The sequence below is a fragment of the Hydra vulgaris genome, chromosome 10 (genome assembly GCF_038396675.1).
Source record: "Hydra vulgaris chromosome 10, alternate assembly HydraT2T_AEP".
In the NCBI taxonomy this organism is placed as follows: domain Eukaryota; kingdom Metazoa; phylum Cnidaria; class Hydrozoa; order Anthoathecata; family Hydridae; genus Hydra; species Hydra vulgaris.
In genome coordinates, this window is record NC_088929.1 from 1,591,667 (window position 1) to 1,612,473 (window position 20,807).

Here is a 20,807-nt window from a genome sequence, read left to right on the forward strand (position 1 = left end):
ATATTTTCAAAAGCAATTGCAAACTGACATAGTAAAAATAAAATCTTCAAGTAATGTTTTTGTCTTTGCTGATAAATCAAGAAACCTGTATGAGCTAGATAAACCTTTGTATCATAAACTTTACACTGAAAATATTACTAAAACCTATAAAAAATCTGATATCACACAATATAACATCATTAACGCAAACGCTAAAATCATAGCAAAAGACTTGGACATAGATGATAGGCTAGAGCGTCTAGCCATGAATACAGCATTCATTACATTAAAAGATCATAAGGATAATTTCCCCAACAATACACAGTGCCGATTAATAAATCCAGCTAAACCTGAACTCGGAAAAGTAAGTAAAATGATGATATCAATAGTAAAGTTAGGAATGCTACCCACGTACACCAATGGCACAGCACAAATGACGTTATAAAATGGTTCAAATCCATACCCCCAGAAAATAAATGTACTTTCATTCAGTACAATATTGACGAGTTTAACCCTTCAATTTCAAAATTCACCAAAATTCCTGATAAATCACTTGAAATTATTAACCACCCCACCAAATCTTTACTTTTTTCAGAAAATAATATGCGGATTAAAAAGTTGGCGGACCCTAATTTTGATGTCACCATGGGAGCCGAATTATGCGAACTAGTTGGCCTCTATATCTTATACATTATTGCCAAAGAATATGGACTTAATACTACCGGTCTATATAGAGATGATGGTCTTTGCTGCTTCAATAATATCAGTGGTCCTAAATCGGAAAAAATAAAGAAAAATCTAATAAAAATTTTTAAAGACAATTTTAGTTTAAACATCACTATCAGACCAAACTTAAAAACCGTAAATTTTCTAGATATCACATTTAACCTTTCTGAGAACTCTTTTAAACCTTATAGAAAACCAGGAGATGATCCTTTGTAAATAAACATTAATTCCAATCATCCACCAAGCATTATTAAATCGATACCAAAAACGATCTCTAATCGCATCAGTAATATATCTTCAAGCAAAGAAGCTTTTGATAGAGCCGCACCATTTTATAATAACGCAATCAATTCTTGTGGATTCAAAGATAAGATCAATTTCATTCCAAATATCCAGAAATATAATACAAAATTTTGAAAAAGAACCATTATATGGTTTAACCCACCTTATTCGCTCAACGTCAGAACAAACATAGCCAAAACCTTTTTGAGAACAATTGATAAATGTTTCCCTAAAGGCCACAAATTTCACAAACTTTTTAATCGAAACAACTTAAAGGTTAGTTATAGCTGCCTTCCAAACATCAAGAGTATTATTACTTCTCATAATAAAAAGATATTATTTAAATCTCATGAAAATGCCAATCAATTATGCAATTGTCGACAAACCACCTTATGCCCACTCAACAGAAAATGCCTTACAAAAAGTCTTATTTATATTTGTAACGTAAAAACTCACCAAGAAGAAGAAGAATATTATTACCTTGGGCTTACTAAGAAAACCTTCAAAGACAGATGGTATAAACATAAAAACTCCTTTGTTTATGAAAGTAAGGCCAACTCCACTGAACTTTTAAAATTTGTGTGGGAATGCAAAAATAATACTTTAGAACCTATATTAAAATGGAATATTCTCGATCAAGCGGAGCCATTCAAACCTGGTGGTAAATTTTGCAATTTATGCTTGACACAGAAGTACCACATTATCACATCACCATTAAATTTGCTTAACAAACGAACCGAGCTTGCGTCAAAATGCCGCCATGAAAATAAATTTCTAATTAAAAACTTTAATGTCATCAAAGCAGACACTCCATAGCATTTTTTAAATATAATTTTTGTCGTTATTTTTTTGTTGTTGTTACATCTGATGATTGCTATTGCATGAAACTTCAAGTAATGTAATGGAAATATATATTAATAATTATTTAGTTTTCACTATATATATATATATATATATATATATATATATATATATATATATATATATATATATATATATATATATATATATATATATATATATATATATATATATATATATATATATATATATATCAGGGCTCGAATTAATGTAAAAAAATCTAATCACGATTTTTTTGTTGCTCATAACCCCTCCTCCACTCCTGCCGGAGGGGAGGGGGCATTATTTATTTTAACTTATTTATAATAACATATATAATAAGTCTCATTTTTGCATAAGATGTCATAACATTTATGTTCAGCAGTTGTAAAGTAGCTTTAGTTATAATTTACATTATTACTATTATTATATTGCATTAAATCTAACTTTTTTCATTCAATAAAATAAAGGGAAAGAAAAAAATGTGTCTAAATAATAGAATCTTTTACGATCTAATACTTTTTTTGATTTTTGATTTAAGTTTTGCCAAGTAATACGCAATATTAAACTATTTAATTTCCGTAACGAGTCAGCGTCTTTTATGGCCATTTTACGTAAACCACGCCCGATTGGAGTATTATGAATAACATGATTAGATAATGAAACTGAACCTAATGTTGTTTGTTGATGAATTCGCGTGGCCTCTTTATGTTGCGCACTGCTTAAGTGCGATGCCTGTAAATCTTTTTTTATTGATATTGTTCCTGGTTTGATCCAGGTCATGGAAAATAATTTTGTTTTACTTATCCGTTTTTTAAATTGTTTACATAAACTGCATCTTAATCTTATAACTTCATTTTCATTTAAATCATATTCTAATTCGCAATTAAAATGTTTTTTCTTATTAACTGTAGATAATCTGCATCTGTGGTCCTTATTTGCATCCATTTATTGCTATTAATTTAAAATTAGCGAGTGTACTAACAAACTTTGAAGTTTTTTTTTAATAACTATTTAAAGTCTATATTACCTTCCACTATTCTTCGCAAAATAAACTTATAAAAATATCATTAAATTTGTTCAAAATGAATGAGCTAAATTGGAATAAAGCCCTTGAGAATTCGAGTTAAAAAAGTGACTTTTCAATCAATTAACTTTTATTTCTTGTTTCAATTAAAATCTTTTATTTCTTGATTCGAATTGGTATTTAATCGTTTGTTTTTTATAAATTTTTCCTTTCTTAAACAATCGGTCTTTTTCCTGCATTTGAACATTTTTGCTAATTGATTTTCTAAATCTTTTATTTTTCTTTCTTTTACTTTATGCCCTGCTTTAAAAAAAAAATTATCATTACAGAAGTCACTGCAGTTTTATACTGTAAAAGAACACTAAATATTCGCAAATAGAGTATCAATCTTCTAAAATAAAAAAAGAATAATCACAAAAAAAAGAAAGATCGCGAAAAAACAAATTTTAAGAAAAAATTAATCGTGAAGGTGCAAAAAGAAATCGCGATCGCGATACGCTTAATTCAAGCCCTGTGTATATATATAATTTATGTGTGTAGATATAAATATATATATATATATATATATATATATATATATATATATATATATATATATATATATATATTTATATATATATATATATACACACACAAATAGTAAATATAATGTGAGATATATAATAAGCATCTAAGAGGATCTTTAATGATCCATTTAAGCATCAGAAGAAGCATATTGCTAGTTTTATGTATGTATGTATGTATATATATATATATATATATATATATATATATATATATATATATATATATATATATATATATATATATATATATATATAAGAAGTATATTATAAATATTTCTAAAATTTAAAATTATTTGTAATTTAGGCTAGAGCCAATCAACAATCTATTCTGGAAGAAGAAATGTTCAAAAGGCAAACTCTTGAAAAGATTAAAATTGAACAAGAAAATATATTAAATGAAGAAAGAAAAATCAGAGAGAGTCTAGAAGAAATGTCAAAGGAACAAGCAATAATTTTGGAAGAAGTCATTACATTATTTTTATTTTATATGTTTGTGTGCTTATAATCTGCTCTGACCATTTATTTATGCTATCATTTGCTTAGATTAAAAAAAAATTATTTCCTTAAGTCTCTTCAGGGGTTAAAAGGGGCTATTTTAAGATTGTTTAGTACCATTCTTAAAAGACTTATTCAATCTAAATAAAATTTACTCTGTTTTCAATAAAAGTTTTAAACGTGGTTTTATTTTTGATTAGTTTTTAATGCAGTATAATTAGCTTCAGCCATTTTTATAGGAAATATGCAAATCAGAGGGCCAAAAATGAGATTGAACAAATACTTTTTGCTTTTTACAATCCCCACTGTTCCAGTTATTTATCTAAAATAAAACATAAAATAAAAGGATAAAAAATTCATTAAAGAGTTACCACAAATGTAACATAAGAAGCTTTTTTTTTTTAGTTGCTTAATTATATCGTAATTTTTTTCTGTTCTTCTATAAACCTATGTTTGAAATTACCAAGTCTAAGTTTCAAATTACCAAAGATAAGGTAATGAAGTGAAGTTCGAATATGTTTGATGATAGAACCATTCAGTTGGTTAAGCTGATAATGTTCTTTTTTATGTTTGTTTTTTTAATGTTCGGTGTCACTTGTATAGTTAAAAACTAGTCATTTGGGTTGACACCTTAATAAAATAAACAAATAATGCACAAAAAAAAAAAGTAAAGGTAATTAATCTCTAACAGTTAATGTGAAGAAATTATTAATTTTTAAAATTATTTAAAATAAAAAAACATTATGAAAAGGCAATTATTTAAGAATAAACTTTTTTAATTGCGTAATTTTTTTTTCACTTTTTTTTTTTTGTGGAGTAAACTGCAAAATAAATGTTGCAAACAGAGGTTGTTATGAATTACATTTTTTAATAGTTGGAAATTGAGAAAAGATCAAAAAATTATAGTGCAATAAAGAAGCAATTATTTAAAAAAGAAAGAAAGATAGTTATTGACACTAAAAAAAGTAAACGAACATAAGACTATGAATGAAAAAAAACTTAAGTTTAACACCAACCTCAATTTACTTTAAAACTTTTCTGACAATCCTTATCACTGCAAAATGTCAATTATATGAAAATTCTTATCACTGCAAATTGTCAATGAGAAAGGTAGTAAATAAATATTTAATTTTAATGATATATATTTTTTACTTTTATTGTTATTGCATAATTCGGAAATTCTGTTTTTTTATATCAAATAAAACTAATAATTTCTGCTAAGACAGACTGTTGTTGCACAGTTAACTTGACTAATGTAGAGTTTTTAACTTGTTTCTTTGTGCAGAGGCCTTGTTCGCCAAGGTTTATGTTTTAGTTTGAAAGAGTTAAGAGTGGTTTGTAACCTCAATAAAGTAAAATAAAGGTAGTTCCCTTGACTACAGTGGCTTACATAGCCTTTGAGAGGTGAATAACATAAAAAATTGAAAATTGCATTAAATCAGAACGTATTGAAAATTGCATTTTGTAAAAAAAAAAAAATTTTTGTTTCTGAAAAGAACAGATTAAGATAAAATTGATGGTGAAAAGTTTTTGCACCAAAAAGTCATAGATATATGAATCGCCTGTATTTGGTGGTATTTGAGAAAATTTTTATACATTTTTGTAGCTATTTACCAGAGTTGCACTTTAAGCACCAGTTAAAGCAAAATCGTAGTAAAAAAAGAACCTTAAACTAGATCAATTTTTAATAAACTTTGATTATTCAAATGTTTTTTATCTATTGTTAAAGCCAAAATCTGTTTTGATAATTTTTTGTTTTACTTTTATCTAGTGTAAACATTAAAAAAGCACATGTGATTAATATAATATTATGCTATTATGTGTAAAAATACCTCTATTATGTGAGATATTTGTCCTTTATTGCATTAATTACATCACAAGTTATTTTATGGAGTTATGCACGCGACTTGAAGATCAACTCATGCAAGAGTTTATGTGTGTGCGTGTATATATATATATATATATACACGCATAAAAAATTTGAAATAATTACACATGCAAATCAAGAATGCTTATTAAACAAAAGATCGGAATTAATTTCTAAATGTAGGCACGAAAATAAGTTTCTCCTAAAAAACTATAAAAATAAATGAATATTTGCATTAACTACCCTTTTTAAAAAAACATTTTAAAAAAATAGCTTAAGTAATCATTTCTAAAGAATTCTTTTTATAATAGTGTCAGCAAATTCCACAAATGTGTGAAAATTTACAGTAGTTAAGACATTTGCAACTTCCTGTAATTTAATTTTTGGTATAAATTGAAGTTTTATTAATTTGATCATCCATTTCTGATGAATCTTTGTTGATGAAACACAGTGTTAAATGGAAAAAAATTTTGTTAAGTGATTTTCTACTACTAATATAATTGCTCTGTTCTTTTAGAACATTGAGCACTCTATTGTGTAGAATACTTTTTAAAGTTGTTTAAATATATATATATATATATATATATATATATATATATATATATATATATATATATACATATGTCTTTGCAATGTCTTAGGAACGCCAGCGTTTAAAAGTATTGGATGCAGCACGTCAAGCAGCCGAAGATGAACTTAAATCAGCACATTTAAAACTTAAAGAAGCTGAGGAGGAGAGGCATTTAGCTTCATTAAAAGTTGAGTTAGCAAAGGAAAAAACTAGAAAAATAAACTTACCAGTTGGATTAGCAAAACCACTTGTTGTAAGTTTCAATTTACTATTTTAGTATTAATATTATTTTACAAAACTTTTGAATTATTTTTCAGAATTTATGTTATTTATTATTTTTACACATTATAATTAAACTTTATACAATTTCAATTGATCAGTATTATTTTTATATATTGGAATTTGTCTTAGCATATATTGTTTTTACTTGAAAAATGTTTCTTGGTTACGGTAACTAAGAAACATTTTTCAAGTAAAAACAAGTCAGTTTAAAAATAAAATCAGCATTATTAATATAAAATATTTATAAAATATCTTAAACAAATTTAACAATACAAATTAGAAGGTAAATTACCTTAATTCGTATTGTTTTAGAATATGCTAAGAGACCAATTATCTATAAACATTAGTTTATATATAAACATATGATCTCACTTATTGCAAATATATCTCACATATATTGCACATATATCTCACATATTTTGCACATATATCTCACATATATTTATTTATATTAGTTATAAAAATTCAATATATACATAAAAGTTACATCAAAGTTATTTTTGAACATTTTAAACAGTTGCGGAAAAAGGAAGTAAATATTTGCAGATATTGAGCAATCATAATGCTAAATATTTAAAAAGATAATCATTTCTAACAATTTTACTTAATCATTTCTAACAATTTTTTCTGAAGAATTTTTTGTGCTTTTATTTAAACAAAATAGTTTATTGAAGTCAAACTATGATATCTTTAAATGATAGTTTAATTATTTCTAAAGTGTTGCCATCATTTTGTGTCATTTTTTTGTAGAATCTATATATCTTTTATTTAAATTTTTTAATTAAAATTAATTTTAATAAGTTTTTAATAATAAATATTTTAATAACTTTTTAATTAGTGTAAGCATTCAGTCAGGTATCCAATGTCAAATTTTGCATTTGATGTCAAATTTATACATTGTCATGTATAGATCTGGGGTCTGAGCATTGTTATGAATGGAGAGCAAAGTCACAAATAAGCGCTGGAGTAATTGAGCAAATTTTTGACTGGTTAGTGTTTATATAGTATTAACTTCCTAAAAGTATTAAATGATCTTTTTTACTGTAAGTTTCAGTTCTAAAATGTAAAAATAAAAATTACTCACTAGTTTTAGCTAATTTTTAACTAGCCATTGAATTTGCCATAAAAACTTTGCCATGGAAACTTTGCCAATTGAAATTGCCATGAAAACTAGCCTAATTGCCATGATTTCTTCATCTATTAACAGTTTTCTTTTTGTACTATTTCAATATTCTTTGAAAAGGTTTAAACGTTGTGGCTATATTGTTTTGGCTCATTGAGATTTTAATAAATTTTAATTATGACAATTGATTTTGTTTTCTTTTTGTCAATAAATGTTGGTTTTACACCACTTTTTAATTTTTTATTTTAGTTTTGTTTTCTATTTAATTTTTTATGATAATTTTTTATGATATTTTTATGATAATTTTAGAATTGATTTTGGAACTTCGCATTCTTTAAAAAATTTCAGAAAAAATTTTAAACATTGCTAATACTAATCGTATTAAAAATGACCTACACAAGAATATATATATAGTCTTTATTTTATGTGGTTTTGGGTAAAATTCAATTTAAATTATCCAAAATCATTACAAAACCATTACAAGATTCATTGCAAATATACATGTATTTTTTTCTAATTTACTCCCAACAAGTCTGCAAGCAACCACTATTAAGTTGGGTGTTACTAGGAAAAAAAAGAATAGAGTTATAGAGCAAGAAAGTGGTTGCCAGAAGACTTAAAAAGTTGTAGGTTGTATGATTCAGGAAAACATGAAGATGGGAGAGAGTTCGATAAGGTAAAGTGCAGGGAAAAAAATTAAAATAATAAAAGTTATAAGAGCATGCAGGGACAAAAACAGTAAACAAATGAGACTTAGCTAAATGACAAGTCAAACAAGAATGAGTTTTAGTTGATTAAAATAAAGATGATAACTCCTTTGAGCAGCAACCATGATGATATTTGTATAAAAGAGAAAGAGATGCAACTTTATAACAATAGAAAAGAGGCTCAAGCTTAGCAGATGCAACTTTATTTAAAATGCATTTTAGGATCTTGTCTAGAAAAGATTGAGCATTATTAGAAGAACCAGCTAATAGTACTTTATACAGGGATGAATAAGAGATTTGTAGAAGTAGAGAATGAAATCAGGAGTAAGAAAATGACGAGCATGATAATGAGAAGCAACTTTAGCAGATGTAACTTAGCAATTGATTGTATATAGGGTTTCCATGAGAGGTCAGTAATAAACAATAATCCAAGAAAAGTAATCTGGGTAGCCATTCATCAATACTGCCGTTAGTATTGCGATAGTTGTTTACAGTAAATAACTGAGCGACTGTGAAACCCAATCTGTTACAGAAAAATCATCAGATTCAAGATCAGCTGCCTGTTCTAAGCGATTGAAAAGAGAAGACTTTTTCAAGACAGGAGTATAAAGTTGAGATTTATAAAGTTGTTTTTTCATCAGCAAAAAGATCTACTTTAGATGCAATGTTGTCAGAAAGATCATTAAAGTAGAAAAGAAACAAAATAGGATCAAGGATAGAACCTTGAGGTACCCCAGAAGTTACTAGAAATGAAAAGTGTTGACCTTCAAGAATGACAGATAAAACAGTTAGAAAGAAACAATGTGATAATCTCAAAAACTTTCCCAGATACACCATATGAATCAAGTTTATAGAAAAGACCAGCATGCCAAACTTTGTCAAAAGCTTTAGATATGTTGAGAGCAATAGGCCTAGCCTCGTCGCCTCTATCTAATACGCGATAAAATCTTTCAGTCACAGCAGTTAGCAAGTTAGCCGTAGTGCAAGAGGATCAAAAACTCTGTTGATTGTCTGACAGTAAGTTATTTGACTCGAGACAGAATGTGAGAAATTTGTGTATTAAAGACACAAAGACCCCGCTAATAACAGAAAGAAATCTTTTCCTGAGTTTTTGAAAATTGGAAAACAGATGTCATTTTCCAGCAAGCAGAAAAACAAGACTCAGTCAAACACTATATTTTAGAGAGATTTGAAGAGAGTTCTGGAGAAAAATTTTATAAGACTATGACAGGACTGTTGTCTGGACCACAAGCTGTAGAAGTTGAAATGAGTTGTTGAGAATGTTTGCATTTGTTATTCCATCACTGCTCATTTGATTTGAATCTGAGGTTAAGGCTGATATTTGATTGCTCACTATCCGTTTACTACTAATATATGCAAATAGTCTTTTTGAATTGTGCTACCTTTGACTTATAGACATGTTATACTTGTTTTTCTTTACCTCCTTTTTCACATCTGTATACTCCTTGATGTGCGCTGCATTTTCCTACTTAAAGTTTGTATTTTTGTACCAGAACTCTTTTTTTAGTCTAATTAGCTTCATTAACTTGTTTGTGATCCAGGGTTGCTTTTTTTTGGCAGTATTATTTGATGCCTTTGGAATAACTTTTGGCACACTTCATTATTTCACGCACGAACATCACTATCCATAAATCTAGCATGCAAATCAATATGTTATTTATGATAGTCACCTATCATAATTAAGCCATTATATACTTTTGTATCAACTAAGTATCTAGTGTAACCAAGAGCACAAATTATTTCATTTAATTGCACTGAAGGAGTTAGCAAGTTCCTCTCAGGGCGATAAATACAACCTACAAGAAATTTTTCTGATGATAACCCAAAGTTGTTCAGATTCTTTGCATTGAAAGTTTTTATTTAGCTGCGACAGAGTTGCAAAAAAATGTGTTTTTTTGCTATTGTATTTTTTTACCCTAAAAAACGTATTTTTGGGGGGTTTTTTGGGTTTTTTTGGCTTTTACAGATCCTTTTAGTGTTTTTGTTTACTTACATTTATCTTTTTTTAAATGTTTCCATTAATGTTTCTGTTTAGATTTGTTTGAGTATTTTAGATTCTATATTAGATTATATTAAAATTTATTATAAAATCTATTTTTATTAAACCGTGAACAGTGTTCACAAAAGAGTTAAACTAATGATTTTTTATTGCTAAAATGGTTAACAAACTATTTGTTATTTTCAAAATTTGAATTCAAAAATTGATAAGAAACAATTTTATTTTAAGTTTTTTTTATCTAAAACTCATCTACAGAAGATGCTTCCGCTTTTTTGTTAAAGGACTGCTTACTATGTTTTAATTAATATTATTTTCTAAATTATAAAAGATTTCAACTACAGACGACAAGATTGGGCTGTCCGCTTCTGTTATCTTGATTGCATCAGCTATTGGTGCTAACAGCTTTAAAAATCCTTGAACCGTATCCCAAAAAATATCTGATAACAAGCTATTTTTTGTTGTAAAATTCAATACACATCACTCAGAGATGGCCAAAGATTTTAAAGATTGTTTATTTTTCTGTATACAAGACATGCCACAGTGGAATCCCATCTATTAATAAATAGATTTTAATCACATATCCTTGTTTAATAATATAAAATTATAAATAAAATAGATTACTATATAAAACTATGTTTTAATTATTTGTATAAAAATAACAATTACCTGGTCTTCACCTGTAGTTTTAATGAAATGTTTGAATCAACTGTTGATTTTTGAATTTCTTTAAATATTGCACCTATTATGTGTGAGTTTTTTATTTCCTTTACAATATCTGTTGCTTGTGACATTAACACGCAAAGAGTAGGTATTTTTATAAAATCATTAAAAAGCAAATTGAGATCATGAGATAAACATCCATAGCAGTTAAGAAGAGGATAGCTGTTTTTTAATAGTTTCCATGCCTTTTTCATGTTTGCTGCATTGTCTGTTACTATTCCCATAACTTTTTTAGATTAGTTTCTTCTAATACCCTCTGTATTTCATCTGCTATGTATTCACCAGAATGACTTGGTAACCCTGAAAATTATTACTTTCATGTAAATACTTTACAAACTGTTCAGTTATAAAATAAGAAAAATTTTTAAATGTAAAGAACTAAGTTACGAGTTGGGAGAGAGTTAAAAACAATTTTATTAAAAAATGTATTCATTGTTTCTTAAAAATAAATATACATTTATGTAAATTTTACCTGAAGGTAGTGATTTCCATAAATTAGGCAACGATGAAGGCAATGTCAACACAAATTTGATAACTGCTTCATTTCTGCAAAATGTAAATAGTTTTTAAGTTACAATTTTTAAATTATTTGCATAAATCATACATTAGTATTTTTGTTTAAATTTGTTAAACTAATACTCACCTAATATTACTCCATCCATCACACATAAGTCCTACAGAATCTGCTATTGCAATTAATTCTTTAACATTGCTTGATGTTCTATTGAATTCTTTATCCAAAAGTGTGATTGACACTTCATACCTTGATGGGAGCTGATAAGCTGGGTGTAAGTTATTTAAAAAGGTTTTCCAGTATTTATTATCAACTAAACTAATGGGTGACCCACTTACGTAAATAGCTCTAGATAGATGTGCATGAATTGATTCCTATGACATTATTAATCTTAGATAAACAATTAAAAACAAATATACTATACACACACAAAAAAAATGTCGATACCTTTTCACATTGTTTCATGCTATCAAACATTGAACAGGATTTATCACTTTTAGAAACTGGTTCTGAATGTTTTAAAGGGTCTAAAATAATGTTTTTAAATTTGCATGTTGCTTTTCTTTGTGTTGTTTCTGTCATGATTTTTTTTGATATGACTGTGTGATCATTTAAAAATTTGTATTTGACTTCAACTAGACATTTTCTACATTTCTTAATATGCATGGTCATTCGTGTTCCACTATTCGACATAACATCATTGCACAAAGAACATTGAACTCTTTCCATTTTGCTCACCTGGCTTGCTGGCTTGAATAAAATGTTCACAGGTGTTTTTTTTCTACCCCCAGTGTGGCCACAGACTGCTCTATTATTACTACTCATTACTATGTTCTAATCAAACAACTAAATGATGCGACTATTTTGATTGAAAATCTGCTTAATTAATGCTTACTTATAATGGCTATATTTTAAAATAATTTCATAATTCAGTTATATTATTAAAAAACTAATAATAATAATTGTATTACTAAAAATTTACTTTACTACAAATTATCATAAACTGGTACATTAAGATTTTCAAAACAACAATACATCATCATTAATAATCTTATGTTTTAAAACAGTTACCACAAAGGTATAAAATTAAAAAATAAAAATACTACAATAAAATTATGCAATATTTTTTATAACATGATTGAAAATACTATTTCCACTTTCTAAAATTAAATGTTGACAAACTTAATTTATTTGCAATTGCAGAAATAAAATTAAAAAACAAAAAGCATAAAATAAGATAGTAAAATTAAAAATAAAACTAAAACTATGCATAACTTATACAGTACATACAAATTTTGCAATGCAGTGTTATTTTATTTATAAATAAACATCATTTATAAATTAAAAAAGTTCTCATTCATTCTACAAATTACAAAAATTAGTTTTCATTCATTCTGTTGAAAAATTTGTTTTTTAATGTTAAGGAAAAATTGTTTTTAACTCAAAAAAAATATATCTACATAAAAAAAAAAGACGTCTCCTTTACTTTAGTATTTTATTAGAAAAATGTCTTTGTATTTTATTAGAAAAATGTTTCTTTAAATAATTTTTTTAGTTTTATTTTAGCTTATTATAAGTAAGTCATTAAAGAACAATTATTAAACTTATTTGATGAACATTTGAAGAACTTGTAAAACAAGACAGATAAATGGTATGTTAAATAGGAGAATGACAAAGTCTTTTAATAAATATCACCTAAAAACACACTTTTGAGGTGACATTTATTTAAATGTTAAAGGTGTTAAAGTAATTAGTTAAAAAAATACAAACAAACAAAAAAAATTATGTGGGGATCTGCTACTTTAAAAACTTTTAAGGCAATAGTAATAAAATGTTAAAAAAAATAATGAAAACTCTCCTTTAATAAATAACACTTAAAATTTTTTTATTTTTTTATTACTTCAGTATTTAAAATAAGAAAAAGAGTAGTTTGAACAAAAAACCAAAAAAAAAAAAAAAACGAAGCAGTTGGTTTTTTTGGCCAAAAAAACGGTGTTTTTTTTTGCAAAAAAACAAGAACCAAAAAAACGACTCACATCTCTAAACTGCGAATTATCTAGTTCACTTGCCATTATATCATTTTGAACATAAATACACCACCTCCATAGCTGATTCTATATTTCTTAAATAGCATATAGTTATTGATTAATGGAGCAGAAGCAGAATCGAACCAAGTTTTAGTTATATAGAGATTACTCAACGCCGTTAATGCATGTTCTGGAAAATACACGAATTTTGCGTTTTTATAAAAAGGTTATGTTTGATTGCATTTTTTTAGCCCAAATAATTTATTTTTTTTAATTATTTTTTTTTCCCCGAGCGCTTTAATTTGTCTAAAATCAAACAAAGTTAACTTTTTTTTAAATTACTAAAGTTTAGATGTAAAATTTTTCTTTATGGTTGATGAACCATATTTTGGTATAAAATGGTGCTGCGCTCAATGAAGATAAAACATTAAATTTAGAAAACAACTTTTTCAAACAAGTTTTAAGTTATATGTTTAATTTCTAACCAGTCATATGTCTGCAAACATATTAAAGGTCGAAAAAAATTAGTTATTTCAAGTTTAAAATCTGTTTTTTCCATTTTATATGAAAGTTTTTATTAATTTGAGTGTGAAGAACACACAAATTGACATACGACCAGTTAGACTTTTAAAGTTAAACCTCTTAATGTTTATTTAAAAGTCTAAGCTCAAAATTTAAACATTACTGTGATATGAGCCACCCCTATTTTATAATGCCATAAAACTATTTTACTAAAATTCCGGTCTCTAAATTACCATAGATTAATGTAAACATGTAAAATAGCGGGCAGAATATAAATTTACTTAACCAAATTTAGAATACAAGTAAGCAACAGATTTATAATAAAATTAACTCAATTTTTTGTTATGTCAGAGCTGTCAATTGCTGATCTTTTAACTTGCGGTTTCTCTAAAGTTGCAGTATATATAGCTTTAACTGAAAAACATAGAATCAAACATTTAGTAAATGAAAATTATAAAGTTTTTAGATCAAGAGTGCTAAATCATCAATACAAAATTTATATTGAAAAAAATCCTACATTTCACTTTAGCTATGAACAAATAAAAAGAAAAGGCCGGGTTATTGTTAAACATTTAAAAAACTTAGGGAAGACCAGGTCAAAATTGTCTTTGAAAAATATTTTGCTTACCTTTTCCAAAAAAAGATTTAATAATTTAGGAAGCTCAAAAATGCTTCATAGCCTTTTTAACTGTCAAGGATGAATAGCTAACAAAAGATTAAAATTAGTGTTAGAAATATTTCCTGCCAAATGTAAAAGGTTCAAATATAAAGAAGAAAAAAGAGCAATGTATAGGCAGAAAAAACTTTCAATCGCAACTCATAAAGCACTGAACAAACTAGAGCAGGATTTTAATAAAACATTTTCCACCACATTCACAAAGGCTATGAAAATCAATATACCTAATCCACAAAATAAAAAACACAGATATGATGCAAATAAAATAAAAAATGGTATTGAAAATCAATGAAAAGAAACCTCAACAGATAGGTATTTATATACGAAAGCTCAGCAGATAAGTATTCATAAACACCTGAGTATTTAGATCTATACATAATAAATATTGTTTGTACATACTGTATATACTACACAAGTGTGTATGTGCTTGCTGCACCAGAGAGAGAGAGAGAGAGAGAGAGAGAGAGAGAGAGAGAGAGAGAGAGAGAGAGAGAGAGAGAGAGAGAGAGTGTACTCTCTCACTTTGTTTTACATGTATAATATATGTATATAACACAAAGTATAATAAAAAATTAACTTTTTTACGGCATTTGGTGTTCCTGTATCATTAAGCAATAGAGATAAGCTCCGCCTAACCCATAGTTTTGAAACACAAAAAAATGCGAAAAAAAGAAGATTATTAAAACTATCAGCTATAAAAAATGTAAGTCAAGTACAAGCAAATGAGTTGGTTAAAAAAAGAATAGTATAACATCAAAACAGATTTGAATTAAGTCAATATTTATAATTACAATGCGTCATTATGTTAAATTTAGGACTGGCATAAGTCATTAGTTCATCCAGTGATCCCTGGGTGAAGTAGTATGTAGGGATTTTTCTACATAAACCACATAAAGAATCTAATAAAACCTAATAAATATCAAATAGAGGAAAATTTAACTTACACCATTATAGTTCTTACCAGCTCAAATGATCATTAATTATAAATGATGTATGAATTTTTTATAATTTGGACATTTAATTAATGTGTATTAATTAAATGCAACAGATGGCCTTGGTATTATAATTTCAAGTTGTATATTTCAATATATATATATATATATATATATATATATATATATATATATATATATATATATATATATATATATATATATATATATATATATATATATATATATATATATGTATATATATATATATATATATATATATATATATATATGTATATATATATATATATATATATATATATATATATATATATATATATATATATATATATATATATATATATATATATATATATATATATTCATACACACATACTTTAAAACTCTATTCACATCTAGAAGGAACCTACGAGATGTGGAAACACTCACAGAGCTCGTTTAACAATCCATATGACAAATGTGTTCTAAGTACAGAGAAGTACTAGCCATTCCTTATGTAGTTATGTTATATACCTTCTAGCATACTACAGAGAAGGATTAAGGATTGAAAGGTGCATATTGTGAGGCTTATACAAAGTTTTTTTTTTTCTACCACTAATTTAGGGAGAGAAAAAAGCAAAAAACCCTGTCGGTTCTGTTGAGAAATATTCCTGGAAACAAGTTGAGTGTTTGGATGTAATTTCATCCTACCCTAATGGTTTTAAAATAAACTTTTCTGAACTAGCACGTAAATTTTCTGTGACAAACAAAAAAGGTAATGGTTTTAAATGTCTGCGATATAGTATATTTACAAAAATAATAAACCAATAATAAAAGTATTATACTAATAAACTAGTTTTACCATTTTAACAGTAATAAGTACCAATAAAAAACAAGAATTTTAAACAAAATAATTTTTAGGTATTACACCCGCAAACAGAGGCCAAGTACTGAAAAGACTTTTAGAATCTATGAACTGTGATCTGAAAAGACTAAATCTAAAAAGAAAAATGTCAGACAATACATACCCTGATGGCACTAATATTAATAATATACAGTATAGAAGAAAAAAACGGAGATATTTATTACCTTACCTTCACTTATCATTAATAAGTTAAACTTTTCAAATTTTATTAATCATTCATGTTTAAACTCATTTATAGGTTAAACATGCCATACATCAGAGATATATCTTTGCCATGTGAACCAACTAATAAAAAAATAAAGCAGCAACTCAAAAAAAAATAGACAATGGAACATATAATTCAGGGGAAAAGATTGTACCCCAAAGATATGAAAAAGTATTTATATCATCTGAAAATCAAACAATTACAAAAAAAGAGGTTCATATTGAAGGCAGAAAAATTTCCTTGAAAGATATAAGACTAAATATGTTCAAAGACCATGAGATTTTTATGAAAGTTCAAAACGATAATGAACTAGAAGCACTTTCTCAAAGGCAAATTGTTGATGCTCTTGAATTCAGGAATATAAAGATGAATATGACACCCTAACTAAAAAAGAGCTGATAAATATACTTAAAACTTATGAAAGAACAAGGAATTTAATGTTTTGGTATGATTGCTCCAGTATATCTAATCACACTCACTTTCTTGTTACTGTTAGCGTAATGTATGATACAGCCATATTTTTAAGTAGCTTTGAATATAAACAAAAGTATGGAGAGAATATAAATGTTCAATCAGAGGTCGAAAAGCCTTATTTATACATACTTGGTAGATGTCCTTCCAATGACCAGCAACTTTTGTATAGCGATGACAGGATTAATGACATTTTGCAATTGAGCGATCCCTTAGAATTCAAGGGAACACCTATTTTAGATGTTGCACAAATATTCAAAGGTGACAATCCAGCAGCACAACTGGAAGCTGGTCATCAGAAGGGTGGTAATTATTTTTGTTGGGCATGCAACATGCATGCAGATCTTTCTAATAATATATCTATATCACTAAGCTTCCCATACACTTCCTTAAAAAATCGTATAGACCATATAAATGCAAGTAACACCTCACAGCTGGCAGTAAACCAAGGAATTCATGTCTAAAAAAAAATCAAATTGAACGAGAGCTTTATGAAAGAAATATTCAATTTCCATTAAATACGTCTGTCAAAAAATTAAAGGAGCTATTGGCAAATGAAATGCATGGAGTGCAAGGATTGCCTGCCCTTCTTTTTAAAAAACCAGGTTTTTCTTTAACACAACTAAATCTTTTACACTATAAAATTTTAAATAATGAACCAATGCATGATATTTCAAACCATATTAAAAATATATTTGATGAATTGCCATATTTAGTAGAAAAAAAAGATAAAAAAAATTGTAGAAAATATAATTGAAAGCTCTTTCAATGGCATTGAAGCAAAAAATGCTGCCAACTATTAAAAAAGTTGATTAATAGTTACTAACTGTTCCTAGAACATTACAAGGTTGGTCACTTTGTTTTTAAATTTTTACTAACTTGAAATACAAAACATCCTTTATATGCCAGAAGAATCTAGATCAACACACAGTATTCTTCGTTTAATAAATACCACATTTGTGCATGCAATAATTATAAAAGAACATTTAGAAGCAAATCTAAAAAATAGCAAGCGAAAATTCTTTGGTGCATACTATCACTCAATCACATCCCATGCTCCACTACAGTATAGATTGTTTGCAGGTCGTACGTCTAATGTGGAAAAAGAAGAAGCAATGTTTCAAAATTTGAAACTGTCTACAAAAACATCTTCTAATCATCATTCAGATAGTGTTATTTTTAATGCAATAATCCGCAACCAAGCAAAAAAATATTTAAAGGAAGGAAAAAAGTTATGTGATGGCGTTTCAATACTTCACAAATTCTACCAACCATTACATAGTCTATTTAATGACACAAAAATATCAATTACTTGGATTGAAGAGAATAGCAATGAATATCAAAAACTTTTAGAAAAATCAACTGACTATTTAGTAGAAGGCATTAATGTATGGTGGAAAGAAGTTGGAGTAGTATTCTTTGATATAAACTACCCCAATAATTCGAAAAAAACATTTTCCCATTTTCGTTCCTCCTCAATGCAACAACAGTCAGAGTACTTAGAAAAATGCTGAAAACATTGTTTGGAAAACAAACACAAAATTCCTGCTTATAAAATCACAGTTAATGCATATGTTTTTTATTTAGACACACTTCAATATTTTCATAATTTTAAAACTGGAAATATATCTAGAAATAATATTATACCACTAGATATAATTTTGATTTGATAATATCAAAGTTTTTCAAATTAGTATTAAAAACAGTTATATAAATAATACTATTATTCTTAATGACAACATCTAATGTTATTATTATTTTATTAAAAAAGAACTTAAATATTATAAAAAATATGTTTATAATGTGTTTACAACATTACCATTATGTAGTACATAGCCATTGTATGTACAGTCAAGTACACAATCATTGTGCCATAATTTTAGCAGTATGCATACCATATTATGCATAATAACGTTATTATATAATATATAATAACGTTATTATAGTTATACTAGTAGTTATAACTACACATATAATATTTGTATATATATATATATATATATATATATATATATATATATATATATATATATATATATATATATATATATAGTATTATTATGTATATGTGATGATATATAGTATATACATATGTGTATATGATATGTAGCATTATTTAATAACATTATTAATTTTATATTATATTAGGATTATTATATTATATAAGGATTTATTATTGTTATCAAAAATGAATTTTTATTCATGATATAAAAAAATATAATACTTCTAATAATTAAGTAAAGTTAAACAAAAAATATATATATACAACAAAATATTGCGTTTCTTTACTACATATTTTTTTACTACATCGCAAAAGATATGTTAAGTTTTAAACAATATCTTAACAAATGTTGCAGACCGGAAAAAAAGTATGTTTGTTATCACCGAGAACAAACAAGACAAAAAAGTTCGAGAACTTGCATTAACGGCGTTGAGTAGATCGCATTTGTTTTGTTCAGCTAATAATTAGAGTTCAATAAAATGATTATATAAAATTGCGAATAATTTTGATGAAATAACGTATGTTTTGTATTTGTTATCATTATTTGCTTTCCAAATAGTAAAGATATTGGTTACGTTTAAAATTATTGATTACACCTTTTTAAAAACACCGCAAATTATCAACATTTAAAACAAGTTAAATAATATTTTTAACTGTATTTTCACTGCTGAATCGCGTATTTTCTTTATTTCGTTCTGTTTTTTTATTTTAAAATACTGGGACCATCTGAAAATTCAAGTTTGTCTTAGTACATTCTTTCCAAGTGGACAAAAATATAAAATTTCATAATATTTGTTATTTGTATGTTGTAAAAGCCCAAGTATGCAAAATTTTCTTGTTTTCGAGATAAAATATTTAAATGACGTTTCATTTTTCTTATGCAAAAGTTCATTAAACTACAGAAACGTAAGGTAGCAAAAATGTCATAACCTTAATATATATGTTTTTATATTTTTTGCATTAGGTTGAACAACGTGGCATCGTTACTCATCGAGGGCTCGGCGCATTTGTTGAGGATGATTTCTCAAAAAAACCGTTATATCTTTCAAAAGAACAAAGTCCTGCAGCTGTCAATAAAATAAATATTGACGAAGAGCAACGTACAGAGATTGTGGAATCCAATCTATTAAAACCTTCAGAATCTAAAGAAATATTTAAATGATAATCATTAATTTATTCTCAACAACAAATTATTAGTATTTAACATTTATTTTTTGTTTATGTATATATTTGTATCATTTTAATTATCTAAGTTATAGTATATAGTAAAAATAATTTATAATTTGTTGACTAGGATTTGTTAACTAGCTAGCCTTAGAGTTACATCA

The 20,807-nt window shown here is 26.5% G+C and overlaps 1 protein-coding gene across 2 annotated transcripts in view; it reads left to right on the forward strand.

The window, feature by feature from the left end:
* LOC101234335 (switch-associated protein 70) overlaps nucleotides 1-20,807 on the forward strand; it is a 60,841-nt gene extending 40,034 nt beyond the window's left edge. The window contains exons 7-9 of one of the 2 annotated variants that reach the window (XM_065807045.1): nucleotides 3,725-3,883; nucleotides 6,424-6,606; nucleotides 20,444-20,807. In XM_065807045.1, the coding sequence (XP_065663117.1) occupies nucleotides 3,725-3,883; nucleotides 6,424-6,606; nucleotides 20,444-20,641 (540 nt within the window). In that variant the 3' untranslated portion in view covers nucleotides 20,642-20,807. The remainder of the gene's footprint in view (nucleotides 1-3,724; nucleotides 3,884-6,423; nucleotides 6,607-20,443) is intronic. The other variant, XM_065807046.1, reaches the window with a different exon arrangement.